An 18,791-nucleotide genomic window follows, 5' to 3' on the forward strand; every position below is an offset into this window, starting at 1 on the left:
AGAGCTTTGTGTATCTGGGGTCCATGGTGACAGACAACGGGGACCTAAAACCAGAGATTACCCGCAGAAGGGCCCTGGCAGCATCAGCTCTGCAGTCTCTCTGGAAACCACTGTGGCGGCACCAGACCATCTCACGCAGGACGAAGCTCCGGATCTACAACTCTGCCGCAGGAAACAGTATCTCATAAACTCAGAAAAACAGAGCTTTTTTTTTTTTTTTTCAGGAAACAGTATCTCATATACGGAGCCCGGGAAGGGACATGAAGAGAAAAAAATGTATTGCGTTATAACGCAATAGTTCAAAAGTATTGCGTTATAATGCAATAGTTTTTGCGTTATAACGCAAAAGTATTGCGTTATAACGCAAAAGTATTGCGTTATAATGCACTAGTTTTTGCGTTATAATGCAAAAGTATTGCGTTTAAACGCAAAAGTATTGCGTTATAACGCAATAGTTTTTGCATTGGGATCTGCATTCGGGATCGGACAGGTCGGTCAGGTCAGACACACCTGTACCTGCAGTCCTGTGCCCTATGCATGTGTAGTTCAGATGACCGTAACTCTGTCATTATTTGTCCGATCAGAAAAATTCCAACGGTTTCTGAAACCTGAGACTCTGTGCTTTATGGACATTCTCGGGTCAGTGCGAAAATTTCACGGGCACCTGTCCTAGAAGACGCAAAATAAGCCATTCGGTGACTGGGGACGCACACAGCAGAGCGGATTCATGGAGCGAAGAACCGGAGCGCACAACGGAGTGGATAACGGATTAGATCTAGTTTTGGAAAATGTAGGCAAGACGGATATCCCAAGTCCCATGACCCCCCTGGAGGTTTACGGATGGATCTGTGACCGAAGGAGCGACTGATGGAGCAACATCTGAAGAAGAAAGGTAAAGTTCACCCAGTTCCATTTAGTGGATTTTCTACATGACTGAAGCACTGTCGGGTTTTTTCTATGGAGTTTTTACTTGTTTCACTTTAGTATATGTGTAAACTGACGCTTATACTGCATCGTGGTTTTATAGAATAAAGTACGAACCGTGTAGAGTATGTGTTAGTTTGGAGTATGTTGGACTTCTGTGCGTAAAAGTGCGCATGACGCTCTCCAAAATAAGAGCGCATACGCTGATGTTCGGTGACTTTTTTTCTTCAATAGTACAATTTGACCTTGTTTTGTTTGTCTAATACATTGTTCTATGTGTGTTATTTTTCCATGTGTCCACCGGTAGTTACATTCAAGGATGAAGAGAGAGAAGTCACGGTGATGCGCAAAGGCTCTGGTGATGAGAGCAGAGACTGAAGACAGTCCACACACAGATGAAGGACGGAGGAAGAGCCTGATGATGATCAGTCCAAATACCACAGACATTCAACACATCCACAGGAGGACGGACTTTTCATTTCAACAGACTATTTTCCATGTGCAGACTGTGCCATAGGAGCACTGCCTGGATCAGAGCTGTGAACTGACACAACTGTTTTTGCAGAACCACGAACATGAAGGCACTCTGCAGACACAGAACGGACAAATGCCCTGTGTGTGTGTGTGTGTGTGTGTGTGTGTGTGTGTGTGTGTGTATGTGTGTGTGTGTGTGTGTGTGTGTGTGTGTGTGTGTGTGTGTGTGGTGTGTGTGTGTATGTGTGGGGGGGGACACACCTGTAGAGTTTGGATTTTTACCCTGTTTTTGCACAATAAAAGGCAAATACTCACACAGCTTGTTTTAAACAGTTTTTTATACTTTTAAAGTTCATATTTAACTTTCAAATGTTGTATCCATGTCTAATTTCAGTGTTTTTCTGCTAAAACTAAAAAAAAAAAAAAAAAAAAAAAAAAAAACTAATTCCGTTTTTGTGTTTTTTGTCATTTTAAATTGTTATTACAGTATTAAAACAAATAGTGATTGCAATATTGAACGTTCGAAGTGGTCTGCAAAAACTGACAAAACGACTCAAAGCATATTTTCCGACCTTTTTATGATCAAAATAAGAAAACCAGTCCAGGTGGACCATCTGAGGCTCAGGAGTGTAAAGGATTTTAATACAATGCGCACATCCTCCTTCTCATGCGCAGATCATTCACACTTGGCGCACATACATCTGTATCCATGAAGCTGCACACAGACGTGAAGCTGGGCAAATAGGAATTTAATTCAAAAACCGTTGGAATTTTTCCGATCGGACTAATAATGAAAGAGTTATGGTCATACTACACAGGACAGGGGGGCGTGTCAGACCTGGCACGGTCGGACCCGAACTGGATTACAATGTATTATGTACGGACCTCAATCAAGAGAGAGCATATATGATTGCGTTATAACGCAAAACTATTGCGTTATAACGCAATACTTTTGCGTTATATCGCAATAGTTTTTGCGTTATAGCGCAATAGTTTTTGCGTTATAAGGCAATACTTTTGCGTTATAACGCAATAATTTTTATTTTTTTGCATGTCCCCTCCCGGGCTTCGTACTCATAAACTCAGAAAAACAGCGCCGATTTTTTTTTTACTTATTTTTTCTCGTAATTATGAGATAATTATCTCATTAATTCAGAAAAACAGAGATGAAATTTTTTTTTTTTTGTGAATGCAATACGCTTCCGTACGTTTAAGATACTCCATACAGTTTGTTCTATGTTATCTGACTCCAGATGTGAAAGGAAGGCAGAAATGTTTTTTTTTTGTTGTTTTTTTTAATTTGTTCACACCTGAGTGGCTTAGATTTGGTTACATTGCCATTTAAAAAAATGATATTGTGACAATGAAAATAAAATTGTTGTAGAACAGCGCTTTTATATGTAATTTTTACTGTTTAAAAAACGTCCGAAGGGACCACTGGCCCCTGGCAATGTCCACATTATCAGATCTGGCCCTCTTTAAAAAAAAGTTTGGACACCCCTGTTGTAAGCAATGACAGAAGTTGAAAAAACATATTTTATCCACAAGGGGGTAGTGTCGTCCTTTTTGTAGGTTAAATTCACACTAATAGGAGATGAGCAGAAACTGATGAACTAGCAGATTATGGTTAATAAAAAAGAAGTAGGAAAAAAAGATATATAAAGCTACAATATCACATATACTGTCTATGTCATATGTTTTATTTATTTATTTATGTTTTGTCACGTTTTGAACCAAAAACTCTCAGGTATCAGCTCTTCAAAATTCTGAAGATAAGCTCGAATAATTACAGTTGAAATAATGTGATCCACCCAAATAAATGTCAAACAGTTTTAGAGATTTTTTTGAAGGGAGTTATATTTCATGGTGCAATCAATCCATTCTCTATAGTCAGAAATCTTGGTAAAATAAGACATTTTCTGTCCATTTGTGGTTGTTTTATACGAGGACACCACCCCATAAGCCTTTCCATTTTCACAGACCAGTGGACCACCAGAGTCTCCCTGGAAGGACAAACACAATAATGATTTAATATGTGCCACAAATACACCATAAGTTATTTGTCCATTGTGTTCTATAAATACACTGACCTCAGCAGGTCTTTTTTCACCCTCAGAGCAGTATGAGTTATGCTCTTCACACGACTCACTGCTGATTAGTGTTAGATTGACTTCCCTGAGCACAACAGACATGTGTCTAGTCTGGTCATGGCGTCCCCAGCCAGGGACGATGCATGATTCTGGAGCAGGATCCTTATGGTCTGCAAGAGTGATTGGTCTGACATTGCTGCTGAGTGTTGCCTTGGAGCTTAGCTTGAGGTTCAGAAAAGAAAAGAACAATATAGATACTGTGAAATACAAATAAATCAAAAATATAAATATAATAATAATAAAATAATAACAAATAGATAAATAAAGTACAGAGACATGCACTGAAGGCCTCCAGTTACTGAATGGTTTTGAGTTAACATTTGAAAATAACACTTTTTTAAAATGATTTTTACCTTAATCAACATTAGGTCGTTTCTGAATTCAGCTGGATCATAATCTTTGTATGGAAACAGTTTTACAGCAGATATGGTCTGTATGTTTTCCTTTTTTTTGAAATTGTGAAGTCCTAATAAAACATTGGGATGCCTAAAACAACAAAATTTAATGAATGACATATACAGAAGAAAATATTGCATGACACAATAATAACACAATATTACAATTCACAAAACCCATGAAACGTATAAACCAAATATGTATCAAATGCATATTTAAATTAAATATTTCACATATTGTTAGCCTAATAGCATAATTGCCTACGTAGTTTTGTTTTTTTTTTGTTTTTTTTTCTCAGATCATAGCCAATGGTGTGTTAGGAGAGTAAAGTAATGCAGATATCACAATTTGGCCAAAAAATATGACTTAGGTAATTATGCTGTGAGGCTAATGATATATAAGTAAAATAACTATTGCTTTTTGTGAATTTGTCACTTTTTAGATAAAGTAATACTGTTTTTTTTTGTTCTGAAATAGGAGTACCTTCCCATAAAGTATGTTAGACTAACCTGGCATCACAGTGGGCTGCAGTCATCACAAACTCCTCATTCAGCAGGAAGCCTCCACAGTGGTGTGTTTTACCATTTACCATCATCCTCTCCAAAAACACGATGTAAGGTCTGCTGTGGGGCACAGCCTCATGGCCTCCATATATTTTACCTGTATGACCTGAATGACATAAAACAATATATGTATGTATGTATGTATATAGATAGATAGATAGATAGATATAATCAAACTGTTATGAAGCATACTTATTTCTCAAATTGCATATATATATATATATATATATATATATATATATATATATATATATATATATATATATATATATATATATATATGTATATATATACACATTTTTTTTCCACCCAATATGAGGACAAAGACAGAGACGTTAAGTTGTTGTTCATGAAGTTCAGAAAATGAAGCACCTTCGCTGTCAGGAACACAAAGTATTTTAGACAAACCTGGCTTCACAATAGGCTGCAGTCATCACAAAATCCTCATTCAGAAGGAAACCACCACAGTACTTAGTTTCACCATTTGGCATCATCCTCTCCAATAGCACCATGTACGGTCTGCTATGTGGCACAGCCTCACGACCTCCATATATCGCTTCGGTGTGAACTGTAAACCACAAAAATATAAATAGATACAACAGATTCATCCTAGTGAACAATAAAATACAGTCTTTACTGCACAACATTTGACAGTTTTTCTTAGTGGCACAGCGAACCAATATCAAAAAGGGAAAGGATTAAAACATGAAAAGAGACTTCATGCCATATATTTACTAATGCACATGTCTTTACACGCAACACATATTCTAACTTCTCCTGACACCCAGTGTCAAAAAGTGACTTGTGTAAATGTGTAAACTTTCCAAACAACTTACCGGTCATTGCCAATAAGAGAATTACCAGTTCACAGTGGATATGCATGATGAGATGAGAGCTGAGCTACTGAAGAGTTCACAGATTCAGCCTTTAAATGTGTGAGCACATGCATCACAAGCATATGCAAAGTTTGATACTATCATCTATCATCTGATCTGCGGCCATAGCATGATGGGAGGATATTGTGTTCTCACTTAACCCATAAAGACCCAAACATCCACCACCGACCAAAACCATCTACTGATGTAAACTGTGTAATACCTGTTGATCCACTAATCCTATCAATACATGTAAATAATTGGAGTAAAATGCAGTTTGTCATCTTTTCATGGTCATCAGATATGACCCATGTGGACGTTCAGAGGCTCTTTAGTGAACGTGGAAACACCGTCATATTCTACAACATTAATTCACCAGTAAAACCCATGGAGTTCTATTAATGACAGTGTGTGGAAAGACTTGGTTTATGCTAAGTTAATGATATATTTTGTTAAAAAGTCAAGTTTTCTTCATTTTTCTCTGTTTCTCATATTATGATGGTCAACTTCAGCCAGAGCTTTTATGAACATCTATATGATTGGTGAATTAAATATGAAAAATACCTGATTTCCACCAAAAAAAATGCAAAATACAGAGGATAATATTACAATAAATGGTGATAAATAACTCCTGAAAGGTTAAATAGGGAGAAAAATTAATTTGGGAACTGACACTACAGTGGCACTGGGTCCTTATGGGATAAACTGCATAAGGAGCGTATACTTATTTTTTTTTTTTTTTTTTTTACAAACCATGAGTGACATTATTACAATTTTATGTTTTGCAATGTACAAATAAACTTGTTTGGTGTATGTTTCATAGTGGAATACAGCCAGACTTAATAAAAAGTGGATTTTCACGACATCTGGGATTCTACTTATGTATATGTCAAGGCCCAAAACGGAATCTGGCCCAATTCAGAATCGGCCCGGCCCAGAATGGAATTCTATTCTAGGCCGGCCCAGAATGGAATCCTGCTGCTATAATGTTATTTTTATACCATGTTTAATGCAAATGATCCATAATTCCATAATTTGTCATAATTTTACATTTTCAGTCTTACATACCTTGAGTAACTATTGTCAATTTCAGTCGATTTCACTGTACCATATATTGGTGGGGAGTACCACTAGGTTCTATTTGTAAATAAAGTGTATTATAGTTTACAATTAAAATGTTGTTTGTTTCATTTTTTTTCACATATTTGCAAATTCCATGTATTGATTTTTGTAATAATTTAGATCATTTGAATTAAACATGGTATAAAAATAACATTATAGCAGCAGGATTCCATTCTAGGCCGGCCTAGAATAGAATTCCATTCTGGGCCGGCCCGATTCTGAATCGGGCCAGATTCCATTTTGGGCCTTGACATATATAAACTATTCTTATTCTCACATACACTCAAATTAAAGGATTTGATGGAAATTAAAACGCAAATATTATATAAAGCCAGAAATAAATACTTGCAAGTAACATACAGAAAATATTCTCAGATAGAGAGGGGGGTTATGACTGCAGACTGAGACTAAATATGAAACGACATTTCACTAGAACAAATCTTTAAAAAGATGTGCATTTCATGTTGAGTGGTTTTGTGGAATAGAATGGAACTAAATATCAAACTGTGTGAAAACATCATGAAATTTGAGAAGATGTATAAAAACCTTATTTTTTAGAGATATAGTGGCAGTGAACATGAGTACAACAGTAATGGTTGTAGATGTTATGTGATCATTTGTTCTCCTTTTTGTAATTTAGTGACTGACCTGTTCTTTGTTTTAGACTGTATCTATTGGCTGATTGGCCAGCTCATGTGGAATTGGGGCGGGACAATGTGGGCTCAACTTCTTTCTATTCCTTTTCGACACTGAGTGTTGTGGAAGAGTCACACTGAAAGTGCTGTACATTTGTGTGATATTTGTTTTCTTTTTCGGTTGATTTATTTCCATATATCGGAGTGTCCTTTTGGATCAGGATTTTCTTTTGCCTACTTATGTTTGAAGTGAAGTCAATCTATATGCGTAATACAGCTATTAAATGGAAGGTGTTTATTTTGATATGTCAAACACTGTTATGAAAGGCAGTTATGAAATAGACAGAGTTTAATTTTGATATGTTTAATATTTTTTGTGTTTTGTGCAAGATTGGTTTGAATTTCTTTTGACGTGTAAGTTTGTTAAGGTACTTTGAGGAACTGACATGGGACTTTGTGACCACTTTGTGATAGGGTAAGGGGGCGGGACTATATAAGTTGTACTTCATTCCACTCCTTTTTGAATGTAATTTTTTTTTCTTTCTTTTTTCTTCTTCCTTGTTGTTTTTTGGGGTTTTGATATTTGAAATAAATAAAATAAAATAAAATAAAATAAAAAATATATCGCTCCTTGGGCATGTCTTGTTACAGAACAGGGAAAAGTGATTCAATGATATGTACTACAGTAGTCCATTACATTACATATACATATGCATACTACACCAGAAGTGTCTGTTCTCCCTTACAACAGCAAGAGTTCTTTCTGCTTCGATGTTGATTTGGTCTTTTTAGTAAAGTTTATGATTAGTTTTCAGTCTTTAAATTTGTGAAGTTAAGGAAGTGAATGTGCATGTGACATGACTTAAAGCCAGTATCAACACTTTTTTCACCCTAATATGAGAAACATTAAATTTTTATAGCACACATTTGTAAACTTAGACTGTTTTAGGGTAAGTAAACCTTTGTATCTTCATTTGTATGATATGCTTTAAATTGTACATCACTTTATATCCTCCTGAGACCCAGCAATGTATTCTTGTCCTCTGTAGGGGACAAATTTTTGACAGTTGTACTTAAAAAATGCTTTCCATTGCAAAGGATAAATAAATAAATAATAAAAATAGTTTTAAAAATGTGTCTGAAAAAAAAAACAAAGAATGGTTGTATTATGCAGTTTCCAATCAAGACAATTGTTTAATGTAAAAAGCTAAAACTTTCACTTTCCTGGGTCTCAGGAGGATATTGGATCTGATTTTTTTATTTACATAAACAAAATGTCATTTCCTAACCCTATCTCTGACCACAGCACTTACAAATGCAATTTTCAACATGAACTGTGCACATTTCTCATATTATCATTGCATGTACTGTATATTAAAAACAGTTATTCCCCTTCATTACAACTTCACTCAGAAATGATAGTAATATTACAAATACACAACATTTTGCAAGTAAGCCCATTTTAATTCTGAACAATTCCCTAATGATTCAGATAAAAACAGAAAAATATCATGCCTTGGCTGCTTTGCTTTATATCATCAACATACAGTTACAGTGTCAGATGAAGCTCAAATGCACATAGAAGATGTATAGCTTGGAAATGACAGAATATCAGCCATGAGCAAAGAAGTTAAATGAACATAAATGTTTCCACAGGGAGGCACTGTTGCCCTTTTTGTAACTTTAATTTACACGAAACAAGCAAAAGGTGATAAAGTTACAGTTTACTATTTGATAATGAAGATGATTATTGAAAGAAATATACTTATATTGTAATGAAACTTATCTAGACTAAAAGAAAATGCGCTGAGCAGCTGTGATATAATATATTGTGTATATGTAATATGTTTGAGCTATTTTTATAGCCTGGCTTGTTTAACCATTTATCATGAAAATCTTGTGTATTATTAACCCATAAAGACCCAAATATTAACTATCTACCTGAACCATCTACTGATCTACACTGTTTAATACCTGTTGATCCACTTATTCATTAATACATGTAAATAATTGGTGTAAAATGCATTTAGTCATCTTTTCAAGGTCATCAGATATGACTCATGTGGACGTTCAGAGGCTCCGTAGTTACCGTGGAAACACCATCATCTATCAATGACAGTGGATGGACACACTTGTTTTTATGTTCAGTTATTGATAACTTTGCTGAAAAAGTCACTTTTTCTTCAGTTTTCTCTGTTTTTGATACTACTTTACTCTGAGCTTTTATAAACATCTACATGATTAGTAAATTAAAAGTAGGAAAATATCTGATTTTCACTAAATAACAGAAAATACAGAAGGTAATATTACAATAAATGGTAATAAATCACTTAAAGAAGGTTAAATATTGAGAAAAATTCATTTGGGAACTGCCATAAAAGTAACACAGGGTCCTTATGGGTTAATGCTCTAACTGTTCAAAGGAGCTCAAGTAATTCTCATTAAAATGTTGTGCCTTTCCCAAACATATTTCACATGTTACTGAAGCTCTCAGTTGTTTTCCATGATGCAGTCAATCCAGTCTCTGTAGTCAGGAATCTTGGCATAATGATACACATTCAGGCCCTCTGAGGTCTGCACATAGGCGGCAGACACCACCCCATAAGCCTTTCCCTTTTCACAGACCAGTGGACCACCAGAGTCTCCCTGGAAGGACAAACAGTAATGATTCAACAACAATGAAACTGTTGTCAGGACAGACCACAACTTGTTTGACCAACATGTTGGATAAATGTACATACAACGCCAGGTCCCTTTGGTCCGTCAGAACAGTAAGAGTGATCCTTTTTGCATGACGTGGAGTTAAGTAGAGTCACGTTGACCTCTCTGAGTGTAGGAGACAGGCGTTTTTCACAGTTGAAATTTCCCCAACCACAGGTTATGCATGATTCAGGAGAGGAATCCTCTTTGTCTGCGAGATCAATTGATTTCACATTGTTGTTGAATGTTGCATTGGAGCTTAACTAGAAGTTCAGAAAAGATAAGAGCAAACATACAAACATACAGTAAGATACTGAGAACATGGACTGAAGGCTGCATTTGTTGAACCATGAAAAATAAAATAATAACAAAATCAGATTACAAAGACATCACAGCCTTGTTCTTACCTTCAGTAGCATTAAGTCATGTTTGTAATCCATGCTATCGTAATCTGGGTGTAGAAAGGCTTTTTCCACAAGTATTTTCTGTGCATTTTGTCGGTTATGATAATTGTGAAGTCCCAGTAAGACTGTGTAGGACCTGAAAGGAAAAAACTGAGCATGAATAAAATATATAAAGTACAGGATTAAATAAAATGTAATATTATAATCAAACAATTATGAAGCAAATTTCTTTCTCAAATTAATTATATTGATTTTTTTTTTTTTTTTCCAAAATGGTGACAAAGACAGAGACGTTAAGTTGTTGTCCAGGAAGTTGAGAACATGAAGCACCTTCGCTGTCAGGAACATAAAGTACTTTAGACAAACCTGGCGTTACAGTGGGCTGCAGTCATCACGAAATCCTCCCTGAGAAGGAAACCTCCACAGTGCACTGTTTTACCATTTTCCACCATCCTCTCCAAATGCACCATGTAAGGTCTGCTATGTGCCGCAGCCTCGTGACCTCCATATATTTTCCCTGTATGACCTGAACACCATAAAACAACAGATATATATATATATATATATAGCATCCTTTTTTGTGCAGTATTTGTTTCCACATTACTTTTAACAACTTAATTCCTTTAACCCATAAAGACCCAGTGCTACTTTTGCATCAGTTCCCAAATGAATTTTTCTCTCTATTTAACTTTTCTTGCATAACATATCATTGTTTATTATAATATTATTTTCTTTATTTTGCATTTTTTCAACAAAAATCAGGTATTTTCCTGTATTTAATTTACTGATCATGTAGATGTTCATAAAAGCTCAGATTAAAGTTGATGGTTATTATATCAGAAACAGAGAAAAATTAAGAAAACAGGACTTTTTCTTCAAAATCTCTTATTAACTGAATCCCAGTGTATCCATCCACTGTCACTGATCCAACTCCATAAGTTTTACTCATGAATCAATGTTGTAGAAGATGACGGTGTTTCCACAGTAACAACGGACCCTCTGAACATCCAAATAGGTCATATCTGATGCAAGGTTATAATAGTTTTGGATTTTTAATTATAGTTTAGTTTTAATTAGTTTTGACTTTTTTTTTCTCTTATTCAGTTAGTTTTAATTAGTTTTTCGAGCAGGTTTGTTAGTTTTTATTAGTTATCGTTTTTTTTCTGAATGCTTAGTTTTAGTTTAGTTTAGTTTTAGTATTAGTTTTAGTTATTTCATATATTTTATCTTCCTCATCATCCTATTCAAAGAAATTAGTGAGGCGCGGATATGGGCTACCCTGGACACTTTATTTGGGGGTCGGGTTAGGGCGGCTCATGGACTGAGCAGAGACACAATGTACCGTACAATGTATAAATTCGCTATAGCAGGTTGAGGTGGGGTGCAATCCATACACAACGTCACTTACATGAAACAATGCGAAGATGTGCAAAGCTTGAGAGGAGATGCACAAAGCAGCCAGCAGTTAAAGCAGATAGAAACATATATAAACCAGCTAACCAGCAGTTAAAGCAGATAGAAACATATATAAACCAGCTAACCAGCAGTTAAAGCAGATAGGAACATATTATAAACCAGCTAACCAGCAGTTAAAGCAGATAGAAACATATATAAACCAGCTAACCAGCAGTTAAAGCAGACAGAAACATATATAACCAGCTAACCAGCAGTTAAAGCAGATAGAAACATATATAAACCAGCTAACCAGCAGTTAAAGCAGATAGGAACATATTATAAACCAGCAGTTAAAGCAGATAGGAACATATTATAAACCAGCTAACCAGCAGTTAAAGCAGACAGAAACATATATAAACCACTTATAAACATATGTAACCCAGTTCCTCATCAGTAAACCACACCTTAGCAGATCTCTCATATCTTAATCATCTCCAGTTCCATTATTAGCCAACTTTGCTTCAGTTCAGTTCAGCTAGCGGTTGCTATTAACATCAAACGTTTTTTAACATTAGAACAGGTTCCATACCTCTGTAATTGGATTAGTTTTCATCCTCCTCTTTTCTCCTCTTCTAAACTGTGCAGTTCAGGGCTTGGAAGGCCTTTTCACGGTGATAAACTCTCCAGTTTTTACCTGGATGCTAGTTCAACACTGACTCTGTCCTTTAGCTCTGCTCTGTCTCTGTCACTCACGCGCACACACACGGTACGCCAAAAAAAAAAAAAAAAAAAAAAAAAACACCCATGTATCACTACAGTAAACCCCAGACAGGACTGTGCTGCTGTGTCTCAGCTTTAGTCTGTATGTTCCAGGTAGAGTGGGGACCAGAAGACGACTGGAAACCACCAGTGACCAGACATGACAGACTGTGTAGTGTCGTATGGTGTCACCAGCTCAAACTGCTGGAGCGAAATAAATTAATTTCATATCAATCCGACATTGACAAAGACGAAAACGAAGGGAATTGTATCCATAATTTTTATACGTTTTAGTTAGTTTTGTAAGCTCACAATACAGTTTCAGTTAGTTATCGTTTTTTTTCTTTTAATTAGAGTTTTAATTTATTTCAGTTAACGAAAATGTTATTTCAATTTTAGTTTTCGTCATTTCGTTCGTTTTCGTTAACGATAATAACCTTGATCTGATGCCCATAAAAAGATGACAAACTGTATTTTACACCAATTATTTACATGTATTGATAGGATTGGTGGATCAACAGGTGTTACACAGTTACATCTATAGATGCTTTTGGTTTCCAGTGGCTGTTTGGGTCTTTATGGGTTAATTATTCCGTACGTAATTATGAGGTCCTTGTACTTTACTTGAGTATTTACATTTTGCTTTTCTTTGTGCAAGAAAAATACATTTATTATCATTACTAGTTAGATATTGGACCAATATCTTATAAATAAAATTAACGAGAGATTAGTTTGCTTTTGCAGTTACAGTTTGTGTCATATTTACACACTAATGCAACAATACAAAACACATTCAGCATAAAGACTTACAGCATATTATTACTAACACTTACATATTTTGATAACAACATAATTTTAAATGCATATCTGAACTGCGTTGTTATGACTTCCTCTGCTATGTACTGTGGTCTTCATTGCATACTATGATACACAGTGTGAAAAGTGTATTATCTAAATGCGTAAAAACTCTCATAACTTACCTTGGCCACTCAGTGCAAGTACTACGAGTATCACCAGGTCACAGTGGGTCAGCATGGTGAGACCAGAGTTGAAGCGAGCAACTTAAGAACAGCAACACAATCACATTTTCAGCCTTTAATATGTGAGAAGGAAGGAAGTAAGGGTTTGGCAAGTTTGACGTGTTTTAAAACCACAGGAGGTGTCTCTGTCACAAACTTAATAGGACCACAGATTAGTAAATATGATAGCAGTGTGTTAACTTAGGTACTCCTATAGTAAATGAGTATAATATATGAGCATTATCGACACCACGGTGACACGGGGTGATCGTCCCATTTATGCATTTGCATCCTTCAGACATGACGACAATACATTTGTAAGGTATTTGTTACATGTGGTTTTCACTGAACACGTGCTGTCACTTCATATCTGGCCTGGATTCTAGTTACATATACTACGACCACTCACTTATTCAGTCAGAAATTGTAAAACAAATTTTGAAAACTGATCATAAATGGCCCCTGATGCCTCTGTGATAAAACAACCAGCTTTAAAAATACACTTTTGATTAAGAAAATTGCTAAGACAATGTCCAGTGCTGTTATTTTTTACACTTTACCTACACTTATATTACATTGTATGCTTGAATAAGTTAAAATATATCATGTACTATATATTGTGCATCAATTCAAGAAGTAAAAGAAGTAAATAAGATAATACTTGATAGTACATGAGAATTTATACATAGGTTTGCATCGCATCTGTTGCACAAACCACTTTAAAACGTTATTTTGACGTCTGTCTGCATACTGAGAATCAGAAAGGAAACCTCAATATAGGAGGTCGGTAGTTACTCAGAATTTGATGTTATCACACACACACACACACACACACACTTACACATATATATTCTCTTTTGAGAGTCTGAATGTAAAAATGCAATGACTCATGAATTCTCTACTTGAAACTGATCTTTTATTTTCCTCTGAGTAATACATTTCAATAATCGTATCATGTTTTATCCCTGTATTTACCTGTGCGTGAGCCATCTTTAACACTCATCTCAATTAAAATGAATTCCGCAAGTTGTTGTAAAATTACAGCTCCTTCAGTGCTTTTGAAATAAGGTTTAAACCGAGGGGTGTGAATAAGAAACATCCGTGTGGTACTATGAAGTGAACCTTATAATACATAAAACAGAAAACATGACATTGACTTGGTACAAATTATGGAACTTTTATTTATTTGTTATATTAAAGCAAGTGAATTTTTCCTTTGTGTGTTATCAACATGCATTACATTACAAGCTCAGTTAAAACTTTGGTTCAAATGCACAGGATGTAGAGCTTGTAAGCAATGACAGAAGTTGAAAAAGCATATTTTATCCACAAGGGGGCAGTGTCGTCCTTTTTGTAGGTTAAATTCACACTAATAGGAGATGAGCAGAAACTGATGAACTAGCAGATTATGGTTAATAAAAAAGAAGAAGTAGAAAAAAAAAAAGATATATAAAGCTACAATATCACATATACTGTCTATGTCATATGTTTTATTTATTTATTTATTTATGTTTTGTCATGTTTTGAACCAAAAAATCTCAGGTATCAGCTCTTCAAAGTTCTGAAGATAAGCTCGAATAATTACAGTTGAAATTATGTGATCCACCCAAATAAATGTCAAACAGTTTTAGAGATTTTTTTGAAGGGAGTTATATTTCATGGTGCAATCAATCCATTCTCTATAGTCAGAAATCTTGGTAAAATAAGACATTTTCTGTCCATTTGTGGTTGTTTTATACGAGGACACCACCCCATAAGCCTTTCCATTTTCACAGACCAGTGGACCACCAGAGTCTCCCTGGAAGGACAAACACAATAATGATTTAATATGTGCCACAAATAAACCATAAGTTATTTGTCCATTGTGTTCTATAAATACACTTACCTCAGCAGGTCTTTTTTCACCCTCAGAGCAGTATGAGTTATGGTCTTCACATAACTCATTGTTGATTAGTGTTAGATTGACTTCCCTGAGCACAACAGACATGAGTTCAGTGTTGTCATGGCGTCCCCAGCCAGAGACGATGCATGATTCTGGAGCAGGATCATTATGGTCTGCAAGAACGATTGGTCTGACATTGCTGCTGAGTGTTGCCTTGGAGCTTAGCTTGAGGTTCAGAAAAGAAAAGAACAATATAGATACTGTGAAATACAAATAAATCAAAAATATAAATATAATAATAATAAAATAATAACAAATAGATAAATAAAGTACAGAGACATGCACTGAAGGCCTCCAGTTACTGAATGGTTTTGAGTTAACATTTGAAAATAACACTTTTTTAAAATTATTTTTACCTTAATCAACATTAGGTCATTTCTGAATTCAGCTGGATCATAATCTTTGCGTGGAAACAGTTTTGCAGCAGATATGGTCTGTATGTTTTCCTTTTTGTTGAAATTGTGAAGTCCTAATAAAACATTGGGATGCCTAAAACAACAAAATTGAATAAATGACATACACAGAAGAAAATATTGCATGACACAATAATAACACAATATTACAATTCACGAAACTCATGAAACGTATAAACCAAATATGTATCAAATGCATATTTAAATTAAATATTTCACATATTGTTAGCCTAATAGCATAGCTGCCTATGCTGTTTGTTTTGGAGGGTTTTTTCAGATCATAGCCAATGGTGTGTTAGGAGAGTAAAGTAACGCAGATATCACAATTTGACCAAAAAATATGACTTAGGTAATTATGCTGTGAGGCTAATGATATATAGGTAAAATAACTGTTGCTTTTTGTGAATTTGTCATTTTTTAGATAATAGTAATACTGTTTTTTTTGTTCTGAAATAGGAGTACCTTCCCATAAAGTATGTTAGACTAACCCGGCATGACAGTGGGCTGCAGTCATCACAAACTCCTCATTCAGCAGGAAGCCTCCACAGTGGTGTGTTTTACCATTTACCATCGTCTCCAAAAGCACCATGTAAGGTCTGCTGTGGGGCACAGCTTCATGGCCTCCATATATTTTACCTGCATGACCTGAATGACATAAAACAATATATGTATGTATATATGTATACAGATAGATAGATAGATAGATAGATAGATAGATAGATAGATAGATAGATAGATAGATAGATAGATAGATAGATAGATAGATAGATAGATAGATAGACAGACAGACAGACAGACAGACAGACAGACAGATAGAAGATCCATATTTGTGCAGTAGTTGATCCACACTTCTGAGAATTCAATGTTGGAAGATAACATTTGACATTTGGTTTTTAGTCCACTGCATATTTTTCAAATCAATTAATTTTAATTTGTAGAACCCTATATCGCAACAAGGCCACCTCACAGGGCTTTATGGAATTAGTTGGACATGAAAACAAACAACAGTCAAATAAACAGTAGATGAAGGAAAAGGATTAATGTCCCGGGCATCCCCTGTCATTAGACTGTCCTTCTCAGCAAGGAAAAACTCCAAAATCCCAGTGGGAGAAACTTCCGGAAGAACCACAGTGAAGGAGAGCTCCACTCCCATGGACAGACAGGCTAAAGATGCACCAGGACTGACTGAGGATTGACAGTTTCTGCTACTAGTTACTTGCAAAATGAGGAATTACTCATTAGAAACTGAGATATCTCACTAATAACAACATTGTCAACACGTGCCAGAGCTTTTCAACCTGCAGCATTTGTCATGTTTTGAAATTTTAATCAAAAACAATATTTAATATGTAAAGAATAGATTTCACGTATTGTTAAAGCACTTATGCACTTCTACTTACAAATATTTTAAATGTATACACATTTCTAAACTATTACTTTGTTACGTGTACATACAGAAGAAAATTGGAGTAATTCTTCTACATCTGTTGTATTGTTATTTTACAGACCATGTAGTTTAATTTTGCAAAAACACATTATGTAATGATGTAAAAACCCATAACTCTTACCTTGGCCATAAGTCAGTACAAGAGTAAGTATTATCAGTTCACTGTGGTTAAGCATGTTAGAGTTCAGATGAGCTAAGAACACAGAGGCACAGTTACAGTCAATACTTAAATACAAGTGGGAGGGAAAAGTTTGTCAAGTTTGCATAAATTATCATGTGCATATTTACCAGGACTGTTAATGCAAAACAGTTTTTCCATAAATAGTGTATAAGGATCACAGTATGTGCACAAAACAGCTGACTGAAACATGTTTATTCAGCATCTCATTACCTCTTCGGGTAAATGTCGGCAAACTAAAGGGTTTCAGATATTCATTCGTAGAAACTGATCAATCCTTTGCCTAATTCTTCTTTTCACCTTCTTGCAAACACACAAACATCCAAAAACAGACATGAGTGAAAACAGGAGCCTGTCCACCTTCAGTTCACAGAGTAATAAGACACATAATCGTACGGTTACTCAGAATCTGATGTAATCAGTCTGAAAATGTCCTATCTTGACACGAATACATACAGACTGAACATTAAACTACTCAGAATTTTCTTTTATCTCAGTGTAAAAAAATCACTTACATTGATTACAGCGATATTAACACATCTGGGTCTGGATGATAGTGCAATAGTGATAGTGCTGCAATTACGCAATGGCAGATTAAGTGTATTTGCATCTTTGTACAGGTCTGTGGAAAATGTGCCTTTCTTTGACCAGAGCCTGACTTGTTATTTTGTCAAAATAGTGCAATCTTGACATAAATCACAACCTCTATAGAGAACTTTAATGCTCTGGTTTTCTCAGAGGAACCTCGATGTCTATCACACTATACCAAAGATAAATTATGTTATCACACCATAAAACACTGCATAAAAAAGCATTTGTCTGAAACAGTGCATCTGTGTTTAGAACATAGAGTGAAATGTGACCTCTGGAAGAAGAATTCAGGGTCCGTGTGACGGCAAAAGAGACCATGTTTCTATTTTAAAAATTATATTAACAAAGTGTTGCTTTTGTGGTAGATTCTAAATGAATTTTTCTCTCTATTTAATCTTTCTTAAGTGATTTATCACTAGTAATTGCAATTTTATCATCTGTATTTTATGTTTTTTTATTGAAAATTGTGTTTTTTCTTCTATTTAATTCATTGATCGTGTAGATGTTCATAAAAGCTCAGATTAAAGTTGAGGGTTATTATATCAGAAACAGAGAATATTGAAGAAAAACGGACTTTTTCAACAACTGAACATAAAACAACTGAAAGCTCCAATAACATGTGAAATATGTTTGAGAATGGCACCATATTTTAATGAGAATTACTTGAGCTCCTTTGAACAGTGCTAAAGCATTAACCCATAAGAACCCAGTGTTACTTTTATGGCAGTTCCCAAATGAATTTTTCTCTATATTTAACCTTCTTTAAATGATTTATTACTATTTGTTATAATATTTTCTTCTGTA

The 18,791-nt window shown here is 35.1% G+C and overlaps 3 protein-coding genes across 3 annotated transcripts; all 3 read right to left on the reverse strand.

The window, feature by feature from the left end:
- Positions 1-3,212: 3,212 nt before the first annotated feature.
- LOC115418237 (granzyme B(G,H)-like) lies at positions 3,213-5,426 on the reverse strand. The gene is made up of 5 exons (XM_030132636.1): positions 5,344-5,426; positions 4,916-5,075; positions 3,902-4,034; positions 3,489-3,710; positions 3,213-3,401 (listed from the first exon to the last, which is right to left on the reverse strand). Exons 1-5 carry the CDS (start codon positions 5,387-5,389, stop codon positions 3,231-3,233), a joined length of 732 nt encoding a protein of 243 aa, XP_029988496.1. The 5' UTR covers positions 5,390-5,426; the 3' UTR covers positions 3,213-3,230.
- A 3,996-nt stretch (positions 5,427-9,422) lies between these two features.
- On the reverse strand, positions 9,423-13,497 carry LOC115418236 (mast cell protease 2-like). Its single transcript, XM_030132635.1, has 5 exons — positions 13,378-13,497; positions 10,610-10,769; positions 10,247-10,379; positions 9,881-10,102; positions 9,423-9,785 (listed from the first exon to the last, which is right to left on the reverse strand). Exons 1-5 carry the CDS (start codon positions 13,430-13,432, stop codon positions 9,630-9,632), a joined length of 726 nt encoding a protein of 241 aa, XP_029988495.1. The 5' UTR covers positions 13,433-13,497; the 3' UTR covers positions 9,423-9,629.
- Positions 13,498-14,389: 892 nt separating this feature from the next.
- LOC115418234 (granzyme B(G,H)-like) lies at positions 14,390-17,401 on the reverse strand. Its single transcript, XM_030132634.1, has 5 exons — positions 17,340-17,401; positions 16,260-16,416; positions 15,715-15,847; positions 15,302-15,523; positions 14,390-15,214 (listed from the first exon to the last, which is right to left on the reverse strand). The coding sequence occupies exons 1-5, from the start codon at positions 17,392-17,394 to the stop codon at positions 15,044-15,046; spliced, it is 738 nt and encodes a 245-aa protein (XP_029988494.1). The 5' UTR covers positions 17,395-17,401; the 3' UTR covers positions 14,390-15,043.
- Positions 17,402-18,791: the final 1,390 nt, after the last annotated feature.

The sequence above is a fragment of the Sphaeramia orbicularis genome, chromosome 4 (assembly GCF_902148855.1).
Source record: "Sphaeramia orbicularis chromosome 4, fSphaOr1.1, whole genome shotgun sequence".
Lineage (NCBI taxonomy): Eukaryota > Metazoa > Chordata > Actinopteri > Kurtiformes > Apogonidae > Sphaeramia > Sphaeramia orbicularis.